The sequence below is a fragment of the Ictalurus furcatus genome, chromosome 6, assembly GCF_023375685.1.
Source record: "Ictalurus furcatus strain D&B chromosome 6, Billie_1.0, whole genome shotgun sequence".
NCBI lineage: Eukaryota > Metazoa > Chordata > Actinopteri > Siluriformes > Ictaluridae > Ictalurus > Ictalurus furcatus.
In genome coordinates this window covers 8775031-8794597 of record NC_071260.1, presented here as the reverse complement: position 1 = coordinate 8794597, position 19567 = coordinate 8775031, and the positions used below count along the sequence as shown (strand labels likewise).

General features: G+C 38.7%; 2 protein-coding genes across 9 annotated transcripts in view; one reads left to right on the top strand and one right to left on the bottom strand.

Moving 5' to 3' along the window:
* Nucleotides 1–15329, top strand: part of dnah7 (dynein, axonemal, heavy chain 7) — a 134330-nt gene extending 119001 nt beyond the window's left edge. Inside the window, exons 60-66 of the mRNA XM_053627875.1 lie at nucleotides 1215–1400; nucleotides 1964–2101; nucleotides 3062–3292; nucleotides 5944–6096; nucleotides 8191–8368; nucleotides 10109–10212; nucleotides 14794–15329. Coding sequence (XP_053483850.1) covers nucleotides 1215–1400; nucleotides 1964–2101; nucleotides 3062–3292; nucleotides 5944–6096; nucleotides 8191–8368; nucleotides 10109–10212; nucleotides 14794–15000 — 1197 coding nt within the window. The 3' untranslated portion in view covers nucleotides 15001–15329. The remainder of the gene's footprint in view (nucleotides 1–1214; nucleotides 1401–1963; nucleotides 2102–3061; nucleotides 3293–5943; nucleotides 6097–8190; nucleotides 8369–10108; nucleotides 10213–14793) is intronic.
* Nucleotides 15325–19567, bottom strand: part of slc39a10 (solute carrier family 39 member 10) — a 41294-nt gene continuing 37051 nt past the window's right edge. For all 8 annotated transcript variants that reach the window (XM_053626436.1, XM_053626431.1, XM_053626437.1 and 5 more), the window contains 2 exons: nucleotides 17924–18114; nucleotides 15325–17651 (listed from right to left, as the gene is read on the bottom strand). In XM_053626436.1, the coding sequence (XP_053482411.1) occupies nucleotides 17499–17651; nucleotides 17924–18114 (344 nt within the window). In that variant the 3' untranslated portion in view covers nucleotides 15325–17498. The remainder of the gene's footprint in view (nucleotides 17652–17923; nucleotides 18115–19567) is intronic.

The following is a 19567-nucleotide window of genomic DNA, read 5'->3' as shown; positions in this document are numbered from 1 at the left end:
TAAAACACTTTGTTTTATTTGCTCTCCTGCACCCATCAGGGCTCAGGTGGGATTTTAAACAGTTTGGGCAGGCAGATTAACAGTAAAAAAAAAAAAATAAAATAAAAAAAAGGCTATGTGGAAGCATTTTAAAGTTTCTCATTGTTGGGTCTTCAAGTTCTATATAAACGCAGCAGTAGTAATACTAATTGATCAGGAACTTCCAGGTGCCTTTAAGTAACAGTGTTGATTACTATAAGAAGTTTAAGACCCCTAACACTCCCTAGCATGTCTTGATTCCTGATATACGAAAATAAGACAAGGCAGAGGCAAAGAACTCCAACATGCAAAGCATCGTAGTTTTATAACACGGAAACAATCAGCCCATCTGTACACAGACAGGTGACAAATTAAAGGAAAACCATTGGCACTGTTATGCTGCGAGCATTTTGCTGGCATGTTTTGGGTCCTCTTCTGACTGATCACCTTTTACCCTATGGTGAACCATTTCTATCATGATGGGAGTGGTATTTTCCAGGATGACTCCTCCCCCATCCACAGGTCACAAGGGCTCATTGAATGGATTGATAAGGATGAAAACAATATAAATCATACATATACTATGGCTTTCACATTCACCAGGTTTCAACCCAATTGAACACCTGTGTGAGATTTTCGTGCAACATGTTAGACAGCACTGACCACCACCATCATGAAATCACCAGCTGAGGGAATAACTTTTGGGAGCATAGTGATCTAAAAAAATTTTTTTTACACCTTAAAAGAACACATTCTTCTATGAGTTTTTTCCTTCAGTTTGTCACCTGTCTGTATATTTATCTCTCTCATGATATCACTCTGGTCTCATAAATGTTAATTTAAACATCCCCATGCACTGCAGAATATAAATAGCATAACTTCCTGCTGTCTAATTACAAATATTAGTTTAATTGCAAATCCTAAAAACATCAATTAAACGGTAGCCAGAACTCTTACTTATGCTTGTTGTCATGGTTGCATTCCAATGTAATTGCATAATATGAGAAGCAGTGGTTTCGATTGTGGTTCAGTCTAAATTAGATGCATACCAACATTAGAAAATAAATTCTACTGACATAAACCAATAACCATTAAACCTGAGAGACCCCAGTTTGAAAATCACCACCAGAGATGATGATGATCTTTATCTCTCCCAACTGGACTCTATAAACTGCCTTTTTTTAAAAAATTTTTAGGAAGTGCCGTTTGATGCACTGCGCTACATGACAGGAGAGTGTAACTATGGAGGACGTGTTACGGATGACTGGGACCGCCGGACACTCCGCACCATCCTCTCCATCTTCTACACCAATAAGATCATTGAAGACCTGGAGTACAAGTTCGATCCAAGCGGGATTTACTACTCACCGCCTGAAGGGGATGTAAGATCTCATACACACAGAGATCTTGATTACTGCTGTCATTTCATTCATTCAAAAAAAAAAAAATAATAATAATGTTAACACTTAAAACTAAACATTACAGTTTTTTTTCCCACTTACTGCAGAACTGTGTCTTTCATTAAATTGGCATACAGTCTAAATGAAAACTTATCACCAGAACTTGATGATATTTAGATCAAATGACTAAGAGATGTAACTCACCCACGCAATGCAAAATGCATCACTTCTGATTCACTTGCCCACTCATTTTTTTTCATTCCAGAAAGTTCTGAAAATCATAATGAGCTCCAAGTTCAATAACTGTGCACGGTGGGATGCCACCAGTGGCCGCTGCCTAATTTATTTGCGAGCACATGTATAATCTACGCTCAGTTTTATTTGCCATTTTCTGCCGAAATCTTTTATTCATGAACGTTGATTTGCATAGTCATTATTATAAATGTCAGCGATCTCGTGGGTGTCGTGCTTTAAGTGCTCCATCGTTATTTAGTGTCTCTGCTTTCTGGATGTGTGCATCAGGAAGTGTCTCATTTCTTTTGCAGCATAATAGCTACATAGAGTACACCAAATCACTCCCACTGTACCCGTCGCCAGAAATCTTCGGTATGAACGCCAACGCTGACATCACCAAGGACCAGGTGGAGACGCAGCTCCTGTTTGACAGCATCCTGCTCACTCAGGTTTGATGGGGAATGCACTGAAATCACAATGCTCAAACTTAAATCAAGTGTATAAGGTGCACTTATGCACTTAAAAGACTTATTGATCTTAATAAGTCTTATTAAGATTTATCAAGACCATCTTGATTCGGTTCTCTTGATTCTGGATGAAATGTCTGTCAGTGTAAATAATAAAACATAACTGAGTGTAATTCACACACATTTGGCAGACACCCTTATCCAGAGCGACTTACATTTTTTATACAACTGAGCAGTTGAGGCCTTGCTCAAGGGCCCAGCAGTGAAAGCTAGGCAGTGCTGGGATTTGAACTTGTGACCTTCTGATCAGTAGTTCAATGTCTTAACCACTGAGCTACCATTGCCCCACAGATTGCAAAGTCAAATGAGCTATAGTGCTATGTTTATCAGTCCAATGTCCAGCATAATGGAGTTTATGCATCAAATCAGGATGTGTAAATGATGTTCATGTGCAGAAAACTAGTGTGTGTAGTATGCACATGATATCCGGTATAAATAATGGTCAGGCTGATGCCATTTCTTTCATTCAAATCTACCCTTGTTACTTTGTGCAACTTGCTGTGATGTTTGCATGCTGCTAATGATCCAATTTGGCTCAGATAACTGATGGCTGCAATTGGCACACTATCGAATATGAGACAATTAACTGAAACACTGTGTATGTTTCTGAGGGACTAGTCATTGCTTGTTAATTTGTGTGTGTGCATCTTTTACTTCTGGGGAATTTCAACAGTAAGTGCAGGCTCAGGTACAGACAGGACCAGTCAGGAATAAGTGAAACTCTTTCACCTATGTACTGTGTATTCGAAATCAAGTATGCCATTTTGTGGCTTTGCAGAATGAACTGCAAGCAAAGAGAAAGCAGTGTCCTGGTGTTAAACTATGGCAGTGAATTTCTTATCCTTGCTAATACAGCTTTTCTCCTTCTTCTCTTCCCTCCAGTCTCGCATGACAGGCGGTGATGCTAAATCTTCTGACGACATGGTGTACGAGGTGGCAGCAGACATTTTGAGCAAACTGCCACAAGACTTTGGCACCGAGGCAGTCATGCGCAGGTTCCCTACCAGTTACAAGCAGAGCATGAACACAGTCCTGGTGCAGGAGATGGGCCGCTTCAACAAGCTGCTCCAGACCATCCGTGACTCATGTGTCAACATCCAGAAGGCCATCAAGGTCAGAACCATAGAGGAACCTTAGATAAATCTTAGAGGAGCTTTGGAGGCTCTGAGGAACCTTAGAGAAATCTTAGAGATACGTTGAAGACTTTGAGGAACCTTAGAGAAACCTTCTATGAGCTTTCAATGCTCTGAGGAACCTAAGAGAAACCTTTGACGAGCTTTAGGGGCTCTCTGGAACCTTAGAGAAATCTTAGCGGTGCTTTAGGGGTTCTGAGGAACCTTATAGAAAGCTTAGAGATACTTTGGAGGCTCTGGGGAACCTTAAAGAAATCCTAAACAAGCTTTAGAGGCTCTGCGGAACCTTAAAGACATCAGATGAGCTTTAGAGTCTCTGTGGAACCTTAGAGAAACCTTAGACAAGCTTTGGATGCATTGACAAACCTTATAGACACCTTTTATGAGCTTTAAAAACTGCGGAATCTTAGAGAAACTTAGAGGTGCTTTAGGGGTTCTGAGAAATCTCCATGAAAACTTTAGAGGAGCTTTGGAGGCTTGAAGGAAACTTAAAGAAACTTGAGAGGAGCTTTAGATTCTTTGAGTTACCTTAGTGAAACCTCAGACAAGCTTGCTTGGCTCTAAGGAACCTTGGAGAAACCTCAGACAAGCTTTGGAGGCTCTGAGGAACCTCAGAGAAACCTTAGACAAGCTTTGTAGGCTGTGAGGAATCTTAAAGAAATCTTAGACGAGCTTTAGAGTCTCTGTGGAACCTTAAAGAAACTTTAGAGGAGCTTTAGAGTCACAAGGACCCTTAAAGAAATTTTAGGCAAACTTTGGAGTCTTTGAAGTACCTTAGAGGAACCTCAAGTTAAGGTCTGTATGGGTCATGGGTTTGGTTTTGAAGTTAAAGTTATAAATTTGGGCTAAGATGCATGAAGGTGAGCCTTGAGTTTTGAGTTAAATCAGCTGTGATACAATAAACACTCAGTTTGAGATCAACTGTTAATATTAATCCCATATACAAAGCTGCATTACTTTCTTTGGATTTCCTTGTACTAACCTTGAATATGAAATCAGTGTTGTTTCTTTTCTTCCCTCCCACCTTCTGATTAAAATGAACTAAAAAACAGGTCTCATGTAAATGCCAGCAAAATAGTTAGTGTCATATGTATATGACTGATACAGATATATCACTGATACAGATGACGTTTCTCTCTACCCATTATCAGCCCGATATTAGTAATAATTAGGAATGATAAGCATATTTAAACATATTTAAATTATGCTTTTTGCGTAATTTAAATGACAGATGTAATGACAGATGCCCTAGTTTTTGCCTCACTTCTTACTAGTGTACCTGGCCCTGAAGATTCTGTACCTGTGCTGGATCTCCTCCTGTTGTGTGGTTGACAGCTCCAATCCTGGTTAACGCTGTCCTCCTCTCTTGATGAGAGAGCAGCACTACTGAACACCCTGTGGCCCCTGATCCCTTAATCTAACCCTAATATAATCCCCTTCATCTCCTCCATCTCTCCACTTAAATTCCTGCCTGCCCCAGGGTGCCTGTCCTTTTTTTTTTTTTTTTTTTTACTTCTCATTTCATGATTTTTATCCTCTCTATTCCCTTTTTCATTCTTCTCTATTTCCTTCTCCTCCACATCGCTGCGCTCTAAAAGGCGGTCATTCTTTAATCTCGGCCGCTGTTTGTGCAGAGTCTCACAATATGAGCTCTTGTTAGATTAAATTTTGGCTGAAGGGGAACATGGAGACAGTTGGCCAAAGTTCAACTTTAAAATGCTGTTACTCCAAGCAATATGTGAGTTTTATGCAGCTCGCGCACATATGGCATTTCAGCAGGCGATTTGAAGACAATGCAACTTCAGGCACAGTTTTATCTCAAAGAAGTACAAAATCTGCTCTTAGTACTGACAGCTTCTCAATACCAGTTAGCTTCCCTGCCAAGTGGAAACTCCCATGAGGCTAATTAATTCAGCCTTGCTAGTTTGATAATACATTAATCATGGATAAAATAAACATAAATATGTAAATTCCTGAATCCACAAACAAACTGTGAGAATTACAAAAGCATTTTATGGTTAGAAAACTTAATATTTGAAAGACTATTTGATAAAACATTATTAAACAATCATTATTAATTATCTTCTTTCATGTTACATCTATAGTTGGAGATTGAGTATCTTTAAAATGTATTAAAATGTTTAATGTACAACTGACTGGTATAATCATTTGGTATATAATTAATCAGTTGGTATATAATGATATCTCAAATTTGATTTTCTGTGCTGAAACATTACATACACTGTATGGCCAAAAGTATGTGGACACTTACCATCACACCTATGTGTTCCTCCTCCAAACTATTTCCAAAAAATTGGAAGCACACAAAAGTCAGTGGAAAAAATCCTGAAAAAATGTTATTCAGATGTCTGTTGTTCACATTTTTGGATATGAGGTTGGAGTAAATAACATTAAGGTTGGAATAAATGAAGGTAAGGGTTCCCATAGTTTTTTTCAAAGGCTAAGTCACTGTGTGCTTTGGTCAAAAAAAATGTCAAAATGTCACAACTTCCAAAACCTCAGAATGTGATTTAAATGTAAAAATCCGCTTAGGTTTAAGCAATTTGTTTTGTCTGAGGTGTGTACTGTATATGTGCCAGACCTTTACAAATTTTCCTGTCTGTGCGGCAGGGTCTGGTGGTGATGTCGGCTGAGTTAGAGGAAGTAGTGACGAGCATTCTGAAGGGCCGTGTTCCCGGTATGTGGATGAAAAAATCGTACCCGAGCCTCAAACCTCTCGGAGGATACGTCAGCGACTTCCTGGAGAGGCTCAGATTCTTACAGGTGAGATCGGGCTGTCCTGAGTTATGTGTCGGTCCTGCAGATAAACTCCAAATCAGCTGCATATTTATCTGTGTTGAGCTGAACATAATGTAGTGGCATATTATTTGCACCTCAGGGGGGCAGTAGAACACTTTAGTTATCAGGCATAAAATAGAAGAATCTGTAGAAAAGAGAAGCTTTTGTATTCTATGCTGAATTTGACAGTGTACTTACGGTGATAACTGTGTTTTAATTGTTTAAATCAAGTTTAGAGGAATTGGTGTTATTTTCTCAAAGAGAATTTCAGTTACATCCTGTAGTTTCTAGATGATGTACTGTACGTTCCTCTACTACAATACATAGCAATTATAACAGAGAAAAGGCTGTTCACACAGTGCTTCTTATTCTTTATATCTTTTAATATAACCTTGAACGTGAACCTTGTAGAGTCTCCAATCCATGCAAATCAGTGTTACATCTTGTTGGGCAGCTAGGGCGAAATTTAGAGAAGCTGTTATTATGGTGTGTTCAGCAGTTCATTAACATGATGTGCAATAAGCTGATCAGTGTTAGCTGAACTTCATTACTTCATTCATTAGCTTGTTTCACATTTTGACACACAAATTCTTGCACTCACTTTCTATTTTTTCCCCCATAAACACATTACTTGTATGAAGCAGTACTTTTGTATTATCAGGATTAGCCCAAACCCTCCCAACATTCCACCACCCAACCCCAGCTATTGAACATTCACGCTCGTCTAGTGTGAACAAGTAATTAGTAACACAGTCGATATGCTAATTTTCTCTTAATTATCTACATCCCTTATTTAAAATTCTGATGATATTTTTCCACCATGTGCCAAGTGTTGTGTCATTTTTAGTCGAATCTCAGAGAACACTTCACGTATCTGATGACACATTTACAAAGTGCAGGCTTGTGCTTTAAGGCTTTTCGGTGCCTCTGATGAGGAATGCTAGGTAAAGCAGTGCTTAACCCCAAGCACGTACACATTTTCCTGGCAATTATTACTGTGTGATTAAAAACCATGTCATAGCAACATTATGTTGTTACCTTTGGATGTAAATGAGATTTCATTAAACTGACACATATCAGTGAATGATCTTGTAAGAGATTTATAAATGGCTCGTTATGATTGTATAACCCCATTTCGCTAATTATTTCTATTGTATAGAATATTTTCAGGGCTGATTTTCCAAAAAAAAAAAAAAAAAAAAAAACAACCCAAGATCATTGTGCAATTGTAGCACGAGCATCACACTGAACACTCTCTCTACCAGCGGGTTAAAAGGCCATCGGGAAGCATGAGTAAGGATTTCTGGGCCTGTTTTTTTTTTTTTTTTTCCATAAACATTGTTCCTATTGCTAATAACTGAACGTAGGATATATTGAACGTTAAACCTAATGATCTCAGTCATATTGCTATAAAATTTAAAAGAGAAATGCAATAGGAGTACTTGTTTCTCACAATGATGAGTTCGTATTTCTTGATGCTGTACAGTTGCTGTGGTCACAAAAACACTGCCAGAGAGTATTCCAGCATACAGTAAGAGCCAGGGGGTTTGGGGTGGAGTCACATGCTCACCATCTGACTCAAATAGTTTGCTATGCACTTTAATCATAATCCTGTGTAATCACTGCTGTAAGGTAGTAAGCTTTTTGATGTTTAGTTTAATGTGTGGATTATCACATTCCTGTAAACGACTTATTAGCTTTCACACAGACCATGACCTCAGCCGTTAAGCTGTGCCACTGGCTACTTTTCAGCATGGATTACAAAACATACTTTTCCTGTAGAGCCTTTAATTTTGTTGTATTGTTCTGTATATGCAGCGTTTGGCTTTAAATACCCCCAGTGTAAACATGTTAGCATGTTTAACACAAACCACTGACCTAAGTTTATTATTTATATCACTGTACTTTCAACATACTGTAAGTATGATGATTTGCTATATTAAAGTATATTCTTGAAGTATTTTAACATTATGGTGTAGTGGGTTAATGAAGATCGGGGTTCTGTCCAGCTCTAATAGAATTGTACGAGATAGCAGTAATAAGCATATGGTGTGTTAACTGTGTGTTTTCTTTGTGTAGGACTGGTATAATAATGGCATGCCGGCTGTGTTCTGGATGTCAGGCTTCTTCTTCACGCAGGCTTTCCTGACCGGTGCACAGCAGAACTACGCTCGCAAACACACCATCCCTATTGACCTGCTCGCCTTCGACTTCCACGTCATGGATGAAATGGAGTACACACAGCCTCCTGAGGACGGTAAGACAAAGAGAGACAGACAGAAACACAGATATATATAGACAGAAACAGAGAGTTGTTTATTAGGAACACCATACTGGTTAGAACCCCTTTTCTCTCAGAGCAGCCTCAATTCTTTGTGGCATGGATTCCCCAAGGTGTTTGGAAACCTTTTCCTTTGGGATTCTAACATTCTACCACATGCTTGGTTGGATTCAGATCTGCTGACTGTAGAAGCTATTGAACTTGTCATGTTCATGGAACCGGTTTGAGAGGACTTGTACTTTGTGATATGATGCATGGTCATGCTGGAAGTAGCTATTATAAGATGGTAATTTGTGCATATAAATATTCTACACTGCTGTAGCATTCAAATGATGCTTGCTAAGAAAACATTCCCCACACCATTACACAACCACCACCAGTCTGAAATCTTGACACAAGGCAGGTTGGGTCCATGGATTCATGCTGTTGATTTCTGACCTGAAATTCTCACCTTACCAGACATCCTGCAGCACAAATCAATATTCATCAGACTAGGCAATATTTTTCCAACTTTCACCTGTCCAGTTTCAGTGATCCTGTGCACAGTGTAGCCTCAGATTCCTGTTGTTGGCTGACAGGATTGGAACCAGATGTGGTCTTCTGCTGTTTTGTATCCCATCTGCCTCAAGATTTGGTGTGTTCTGAGATGCACTTCTGCTCTCCACAGTTATAAAGAGGGATGCTTTGAATTAGCCTTCTGTCTGCTCAGACTAGTCTAGACATTCTCCTCTGACCTCTCTCATCATCAAGGTGTTTCTTCTCACAGAACTGCCACACACTGGATATTTCTTTGTTTTTCACACTATTCTGTGTAAACTCTAGAGACTCTTGTGTGTGAAAATCCCAGGAGAGCAACAGTTTCTCAGTGAGACGGTCACTGAGATCACATATTAACTCCATTTTGATGTTTGATGTGAATATGATTAAAGCTCTTGATCTGTATCTACATAATTTTATACACTGCATTGCTGCCAGTTGATTTGCTGATTTCTGGAAACAGCAGTTATAAAGGTGTTCCTATTAAACTGGCTGGTTGGGATGGCTGAATAGATGGATAGACATGGGTGGATTAAGAAAAATATAAAAACACATGGAGTTCCAGACTGTATCATATATAGCCTATGTACAGACAGAAAATAAGAGAAATAGAGAGACAAACAGATGCATGCGCAAACAGACAGATAAATTGAGATACGGATACATACGTAGAGGAAAGAAAAAGCAACGAAGGAAGGCTAAAACCTGAGTGAATGTGACAGAACAGATGAGAGGAGGTGAGGGATGGTGGAAAAGAGGGAGACATGAGGAGAGAGGACGCATTAACCCCTCGCCGTGCCCATGGGCTATCAATCAGAGTCAACATTACCTCGCTCTTTTACATCAGACCCCTGTCGCTCGTTCATCAGCATGTGATGAAGCTCTTGTTCCTCAGGGGGCTGTACAAATGCACACACACACGCATACATGCACACACATCCACAGATTGACAGCTGGTGTGTGTGTGGGTGTGTATCCACTAGTGTTTACCAAGTTTTAGACTCCTTTATGCCTGCCCTAGGGCTTCTTCTTCAGGCGAAACTCAGGGTTTGTAAAAGTTTCTCTGTGCATGTGTGTGTGAGAGAGAGATAGAAAGAGAGAGAGATAGACCTAGCCTGTTTGCAGTTCATGGCTGTGGGTGTTTATGAAACCCATGGTGTCTCTTCTCATCCCTGGCAGGCGTCTACATCCGTGGTTTGTTCCTGGACGGGGCGCGCTGGGACAGAAAAAAGAAGCTGCTGGCAGAGTCGTACCCCAAGGTCCTCCACGACACCATGCCAGTGGTAATTATTCATCATTTCCTTATTTATTACCTTTCCATATTTAAATCCCTCTGAGTTTTGTTACATACTGTGCATCGACACGGTGTATAATAACACCTGACACCTTATTTAATTTAATCAACAGGGTAAAAATAAAACAGAAATTACATACAGCGCTGCATGTCCTTACACATCACCCTATTATACAGTCCTCCAGAAAGCTTAGAGCTCCTTCAGGCAGCTGGCTACAAAATTGGTTGTATGTGTCAAAACACTTCTGAGGAAAAATGGTACTGCTTACATGTTCTAATAGCACCTGGGTTAAACAAGAATACATTTATATTAAAATAATAATAATAATAATAATAATAATAATAAAAAGTTTATCATTAGTTTTGATTATGTGGAGTATTCACTGTGAACGAGCTGTCACTTTAGAAATGACAACACATTAGAGTGAGCGCATTAATATAAACCTGTGATTTGTTTGGCAGCCTGCACTACTGTCACAGCTGCTGTTATCGAGAATTAATCACCAATCACCACTGAGCAATCAGAACTGAGAATTCAACAGCGCTGTGCTATAAATTTATAAAGTTGGTTACTGACTAGAGACTTTGCTACTGTGACCCTAAATTACACTCACTACATAACCCTTTTTGCTATGTTCAAAAACTTCACTGATTATAATTGAGCCAAACGTTTAAGCGGAGATGATATGCGAGACAACGAGACTCGCACATCAGTAGTGTGAGAGTCGGCACATCTGATCTAACCTTAAGGTGCTATGCGTGCATATGTTTAAGCTGGAAAAGTTAAAGGACATGCATTATTCATTTCTCCATCAAAACCGAAAATATATATATTTTTTTTTTTTCCTTTGGTTTTGACTGAGAAATATATATATATATATATATATATATATATATATATATATATATATATATATATATATATATATATATATATATAGGTTGTATCTCCTGAGTCACACACTACCAGTCCCAGAAGATGTTAGAGTAGTGATTATCATTACATGACACTTTTATCACAGTGGCCTACTTTATGATACAGCGTCGATCATTTGATTGACATTTCCCCTTTGCACACTTTTGAAGTCATTGGGGCAGAAGAACTTTACAGCCAGTGGTGAATGTGGGTTTTTTTTTTTTTTTTGAGTACACAACTTGAAGAGTTGAAACTTTGCATAAAAGGGTTCGTTGAACACCTTCATAAACTTCATAATCGGAGATTCCTCCATGTTTCCTTTTCATTAACTCAGGTCGTCACCAACCTTCTCAGCGAAGTCTTGTAAACACAGAGTTCAATTGAGAATGTGTTGCAATTCAAACACAGCACACGAGGGAGGAGAACAGAGTTCCTCCAGACATTATGTGGCTCAGCTTCTGGGAGGCAGAGCTTTTCATCTCTGTACAATACCCCAAAGCCTTCACTACAGCCAGTATACGAATGATTAATTATAGCTGCTGTGACCCGGGAGACAAAACGCACATGGTGAGCTTTTGTCTTGCTGGGTGTTATCTTGGGGCTTCTGAAAAGTGCAAAGCCATTTCAGCTCAGCAACTCAAAAAAGTTCACTCTGTCTTTGTTCCACACTGATTGGAAGACATTCCAATTACATATTTATACAAAATACTGCATGAATGTTGCAGAGTAAAATCTACAGCTGCCAAAGTTGTTTTTTCCCAAACCTCTATTCAAATTCGCTTCCTCAGTCACATGCTGTGAAATACGCACGAATTTACATTTAATAGTCAGAAATTCCAAGGTGACTTAATTCAAGAATCAGGTTTTGACAAAAAGCTAAACATTTATAACAAAGCTTTTTTTTACTAGCTTCTCACTTGTTATTCAAGTTAACACACGCATACATTATTAATGCAGCTAATTAATGCTTAAACCTAACTGTAACCTTAACCTCAATAACTAAAAGGAAATCTTTAGGGTTTTAAGTATAAGCTGCCATTTTTGTTGTAAAAAAAAAAAAAAAAAAATCAAAAAGCAGTTTTCTTCATTAGGAATGAGCCAAAAGTCTCCACAAACTCAAAACTCTCACATACTTAGTCCCTACCAAGATATAAAAATGTGTCCACCCATACACACTGGTTGGGTTATGGTTTACAGCAGGAAGAGTTATGCAGGATGACATTTAAGGTTTTTACCCTAAAGCTTGAGTAAACTTGTTTACATTAGGGCTTGTTTGATATAGTTTGTCTAATAAAACTGGCTGATATTTAGATCGAAATAAAATGTATTTTTAAAATGTTATATAGGTAAACAACCACCATAAATGTGATACGTTTTTGAACAACCCAACACATTATAGGGCACTAGGGGGTGCTATTAACTTTGAGTAACCAACCGAGTAAAATGTCCTGTTTAACTACAACTACTGAGTATATTTTGGACCATATGAATAATCAGGACTCTAAATTGTTGCTGGAGATAAATAATTGTGTTAATGTGTGTGTACAAGCATACAATTCAGGGTGTATTCCTACCTACTACAACCGGTTTTCCTGGGATAGGCTCCAGATCTGCCGCAACCCTGACCAGGATAAAGCACGTACTGAACTTAATATGTTCAGAAAAACAATTTAAAATCAATTTTTGTCATTCAAATAACTGCAAGTGAAAAGATTTTTAGTGAAATATACCTCCATTACCTTTTAGCAACATTAACAGCAGCACAAAAGTAAAGAAGATGCCCCAAGATGAGAGGAACATTTCATTTAATTTCATAATGTATTACTATTAACTTGCACTTTTATAGAAAAATTTTTATTCATAACATTAAAGACATTTTGGTGTTTTGTATGCACAGTGCCCTCCAGTAATATCAGCACCCTTGGCAAATATGAGCAAAAAATGGCTGTGAAAAATTGTCTTTATTGTTTAACCTTTTGCTATTTTGTCAAAAAAAAAAAAAAAAAAAAATCACAGAAATACTCTGCTCTCATGGATATCAAACAACTGCAAACACAAAACAGGTTTATCCAAAAAAATATATCTTTGTTAAATGTAGATGTGCAACAATTATTGGCAGCCCTATGAATTCATATGAGAAAAATATATTTGAAGTATATTCCCATTGATATTGAAAATTTGTTTTTGGTACACCTTGGTGACTAGGAACAGGGAATTGTTCAACCATGACTTCCTGTTTCACAGGGGTATAAATATGAGGTAACACATAGGGCAAATTCCCTTAGTCATTTATAACAATGGGTAAGACCAAGGAATATAGCTGTTATGTGCGACAAAAGGTTGTTCTGCCAGAGGACCTGGACATTTTGTTAGGATACATGGCATCATGGACTCTATCAAATATCAACAGATATTAAATGAAAACCTGACTGCCTCTGCCAGAAAGTTTCAAATGGGCCGTAGTTGGACCTTCCAGCAGGACAATGATCCAAAACATACATCAAAATCAACACAAAAATGGTTTACTGTCCACAAAGTCAAGGTCCTGCCGTAGCCATCCCAGTTCCCTGACTTGAAATCCATAGAAAACCTGTGGGGTGAACTGAAGAGGTGAAAATTGAAATCGAAATTTGAAGGATCTGGAGAGATTCTGTATGGAGGAATGGTCTCGGATCCCTTGCCATGTATTCTCCAACCTGATCAGGCATTATAGGAGAAGACTCAGAGCTGTTATCTTGACAAAGAGAAGTAGCACAAAGTATTGATTAAAAGAGTGCCAATAATTGTTGCACACCTATATTTTACAAAGATTTTTTTTTTATATATATATATAAACCTGTTTTGTGTTTGCAATTGTTTGATATCCATGAGCAGAGTATTTTTGTGATCTTTTTTTAAACAAAAGATCAAAATGTTAAACAGTAAAGACAATTTTTAACAGCCTTCTTTGCTCATATTTACCAAGGGTGCCAATATTAGTGGAGGGCACTGTAGCTAGCTAGCATTAGTTAGTGAACTTACTCTTGTATTATAGTGCTAATGCTGTGTTCATGACCAAGTAAGAAAGATCCTACTTCCCAAAAGGAAAGGTGTGTTTCATGACAGTGCTCAAAGTGAAAAGTAAGAACAAGAAATACCAGCATGATTTAAGGGTTTTAAATGGTCTTTTAAGTTTTTGTTCATATTTGAAATGATTAAACACAGTGATACTTTGATCATTTAATTGTTAATTCATTTTCTGCAAGATTTTTTTTTATCAACATGCAATTTCATGAAAATAAAATGAATCCACTTTAAATAAGAATTAAGCACTAACCAATAAAACTGAATTAAATTAAGCCCTAACCAAATAACACTTAAATTTCAGTTTTTGCAGACAGCTGTAAAATGAGTATTAATTTTATTTTCGGTTGAATTCGTGTGAATGCAGTTACGTAGGAAGAGAACTGCCCAGTTGTCGGGAATGCAGCATAACACACAAATAGTAAAAAGTCACTGTTCTCATCAGGTTTTTTAAAATTTTGATTATGTAATACTGTGATTGTAACTGATTTGAAAATCTCTCTACACACACGTAGTACTTGGGAGTTGCATTACGTCTGACTGAATGTGTGCATATGAACTGCTTCTCCTCATTAATGTGCACTGTTGTAGATTTGGCTCAAGCCCATGAGGAAGCAGGACATCCCAGAGCGCCTGTGCTACATTTCACCCGTGTATAAGACGAGTGAGAGACGGGGGACGCTGTCCACCACGGGCCACTCCACCAACTACGTCATCGCCATGAGCCTCGACTCAGATGTGCCACCTGAGCACTGGATTCGTCGTGGCGTTGCTCTGCTCTGCCAGCTGAACTCATAAAGCAGCAATTGCTAAAAGTGGCATATTTAAGTCTCACATTTATATTGTTCACATTTATACTGTTATTAATCTCAAGACCTTTAAGTGTAATGAATTCATCCATAAAACTTACTCAAGTATGGCTCGTAGTCCTTTCAGATGTTCCAGATTCTTCAGGTGACAGCCTTTTCTCAGCTTTGTCATTTTTTGGGTTACTTTTATAAAGTGGCAAAGTGGCTTCCATTACTTCAGATCTTGACATTGGCCTTAAAACCATTTATTTATTTTGGAAAAAGCCTTCAATCCTGTCAGGCTAAAAAGTTTACACGCTCAAACACAAAAAGAGCTGTTGGCGGACCTTTATTTCTAGACAGAGAGACATCAGCAAGACTAACAAATGTGATGAAGACATTTTTACAGCCAGGCTTTCAGAAACGCAGGGGAAAAAGAAAAAAAGAAAAAAAAGTCAATGCCAGATCCTTCACATTTTTCATCTTTAAAGTAATGAAATGTTATTTTGGGTTATAAAGACTAGACATTTGATTATTATTAATTTTTTTTTGTTAAATACAAGCTGCACTACCATGATGGAAATTAAAATGTAAATGAGTGTTATACAAGCGCTTTATAATCGTACCACATGCCTTAAGGCGAGTTCATACTTATTCAAACTTATAATCCAGAAAATTAGATTAAAAGTTTGTTTGAACCACCTTGTGCTTTAGTTCATTCGACCAAACTCCAACATCAAGGTGAACACAGAAATCATGTCTCCATCACTTTCTGCTCACAAGTCCACCTCGTTGTGCTAAAGTTTTAACACTAATAACTGAGAAGCAAAACCAACAAAATGCTCAACACTCATAGCATACGTCTTACTCTATTTAATAGAAATCAAACACTGACCAAAACAGAAAAAAAATAAAATGAAAAAACAGTTTGTTCCATTTAACTCATGCCACATGCATGTTTCAGGTCCACTTGAGAATGTTGGCAAAATGAAGGCGACTGATCTTTATATACATTCAAGAGAACAGATCACAGGAGTGTTAGCTTGGGAAGCTAATCAGACACGGCCAATGGAATGTGTGATGGGAAAGTTTACGAGTGGAGTGCAGTGCTGTGAGGTGGTCAGCGTCTTCAAAACAGCATCACATACTGCATCGTTTTTTTTTTAAATAATAAAAATCCATCATTTGTTTCAATAACAAAGAAATCTGAGCAAGTGCAAATTAGCCTAATAATAACCTGGAGTTTGGATTGTCAAAGAAGTTACGACGATAAATCATCGAATTTACACTAAATCTACTAACCGTTGTCAAAGGACTGTTTCTGATTGTGTGTCATGAGGAAAGATTCAGCACCCTGGGTGAAGTGTAATACCTTGATTTGACCAGTAGAACAAGCTGAAATAAAAAGCATAATTATGGTAATGAATGTTGCTAAGAAACAGCATTAAACTGATTCATTCAGGCAAAAGAAATCACTGTCATTTAGATATACTGTATGAACATGTATATTTAAAACAATGTGCTGTGCAGCAAACGAGAACAACGAGAGCTTGACGACTGACCCGCACTAATAAATATCATGTGTAGTGATCTGGCAGATCCAATAAATCACAGCTAACAAAATACTACTCCGCAGCAGCTCGACCTTGCCGTTAGATTATTCTAACCTTGCTTCAAAACACTGCACTTTTTTTTGGACTAATACTCAAATGGATGGCAGGTGATGTCTTTCACACGATTTGCTGATGAAAGGAATTGAAGGGCGTGAGAAATGTAGTGCGCTTCCTACAACTAGGAACAGTAGAGTTACTACAGCATAGTGAAAAGCAGGCAAATCTACGCAACCGCTGCTGGAACGCACATTAAGACATTTTTTTTTTTTTTTTTTTTTTTTTTTAAAGTTGTAAGCCAGGCACAAACAATGGCTGCTGTTTGTTGCTGGTACAGTGTGTAAAGATATATATATATTTTTTTTTCACTGGAGAATTTTGTGGCTCTGACTTGTGCTTTAGCACAATGATGGTTGGACAACACGAGACAAAACACAGCGAGACATCACATTTCTTCATGAATGGGCCTGCAAGTGCAATACACGTAAAAACACAACTCGTATTACTGGACTACTACGCTCAGATGGATGGATAGATGCACTAGCTGCCTCTCTCAACAGTCTATCAATAATCGTGATGTTAAAGGGATATTCCTTCAATAGAGGATGTTCACATACTGATACACATGTTAAGACAAGCACTGGGACATGCGCTTTGAGCTTTTGAAGACAGAGAGAAAGAGAGAGAGAGAGACATCTGCGTTTCTGCATTTGGATTGTGCTTACTCGCATTTTAAACTCGATAGGGAGGGAAATGTTGCTAAGTTGGAAATGTTTTGGTCTGCATGTCCACCATAAGCCACCGAGGCCCTCTTGGAGAGCAAATGAAGACAGGAGGACATGAATGAGACGCGAGGACACTTCGTGCCTTGTTTTCGGAGGAGGACGTCGAGACAAAGCTAGAATTGGAAGTCGAACACGATGCGGTCCTCGAAGATGGCGATGAGCAGCATGATGGCAAAGCCTGTGAGCATGCCTACGTTCTGCAAGACAAAGTGTCCCAGAAGGCAGCGTTTCTGCTCTTCACTATCGCCGTGCAGCATCTCAGGCATCTGTTCGAAAAAAGAAAATAAACTTCAATGACGTTAGATTCAATGGAAATTCAGGCAAACTTGCCATTTATGAACAACGTTGTTTGTCAAGTGTATTTTTGTTGCAAAATACTTCACAAACCGCTCTTCTGTATCATATTACTACTGACTGGATGATAACGTGGAAATATAATACACATCCACATGGTGTTCAGTAACAAACATTCATGTGATTTTTTTTTTTTATCTACAGGAATTGCAGCTTTTTTCCTCAGTAGTGCATTAATACTCACCATGTCCACTAAGGCCACGTAGAGGAACATCCCAGCAGTCACGGCGAAAATCCAGCTTGTGACGTTATTTGCGTACTGACCCACGGCTGTGCCAATCACCATGCCAAAGTAGGCCATGAGAGCTGACAGCAAGTTATACACAATAGCCTGCTTTACGGTCATACCGGCCTTCAGCAACACCGCAAAGTCACCTACAGGCAAAAACAGGTAGAATGTCAGACCCATACATCACACCACACCACAGCACAAACAATGGCTTATTCAAGGACGACCCATCAGACATGTACAAGTATGTACATGCTTCCATTGCGCTAATCTCAAAAGCACATCATTTCAGATGACGGCTAAAAATGAACACAGCCGATTGGCACTTGGTCTCAATCCCCAAGCAAGACGGAGTGAAAATGCCAAAAAAGTCGATTGTTGGCCTAGATTCCTGTTATGTCGTGTCTCCTGTCCTCCTTCCCTGCTAATTACTGTCTAGAATGCATTAATGTGTCTCATGCATCAATCCATCTCAGGAAAACCGGTGGAGACGTGACAGTTTCAACTGTGCGGCGCTTGTGTGCTAGCTCTCGACTTCCCTTGTGTCGACAGGCACAATTAAAACAGCCGTCAAATGGAAATTAGCTGCGCCTCGAGGTGCTAAAGAGCACTCATTACCACCACGCCGTGCCTCATGAAGAGGTGCTGGCAGACCCATCATTCCCTTGGGATGGCAAAAATATAAACAAAACAAGTCGGTGAAAGTCAAAGTCAGTCAAAGAAGCAAACATTTATAAACATATACATATATACATATAGGATACATGCGGATTCCTAGGTATTCACTCAAAAACAAGCAGATTTTCTGGCCAGGTAACCCAAACACTATGAAGAATATTTGCGCTTTTGTTGTTTTGTCTCAGACTTGATCGATCTATGGCATAGCCATTTTGGTTACTGTTTGTTTTCCTTCCACTTAAACATGAAAGGAGGCAGACATACACAGAGAGATAGATGGAATGTCTCTGTTCCCCAGCTGATGTCTGGGATGAGGTGATCGATCGCTTTGGGATGCGAGAGGCATCACTGGAAATGAAAAGCAATTACTCACACAAGCAGGAGAAATATTGCAGCATAGTATTGTTGCAGGAAGGCACAAAAGATCCGGCTGCACTAGGAGTGATTCATACTGACTGGCAGCATCCTTAAAGCCAGCTTAACCTTGCTTATACTAAAATACAGCAGGGTCCAGAAGTCTGAGGCCACTACCTCAGACTACCTTTCTCAAATTTATTTCTCTGTGAACATTATTCTTGATTTTTACTACAAGTAGATGCTTTAGGGCTGCTTCTTTGTAGCCAGAACAGGGGCTTTTATCAAGGTGGAGGGAATCATGAATAGCTACAAATGCCAGTCGATTTTAGTACAAAACCTTCAAGTGTCTGCTAGTAAGCTGAAGATGAAAAGGAATTTCACCTTTCAGCACAACAATGACCCAAAGCATACATCCAAATCAACAAAGAAACGTCTTAACTACAAGATCATCAATGTTTTTGAATGACCTAGCCAGATCCCAGACCTGAATCCAGCTAAAAATTTGTGGGGTGACCTGAAGCGGGCTGTGCACAGGAGATGCCTTTTTAAATCCAATGGATTTAG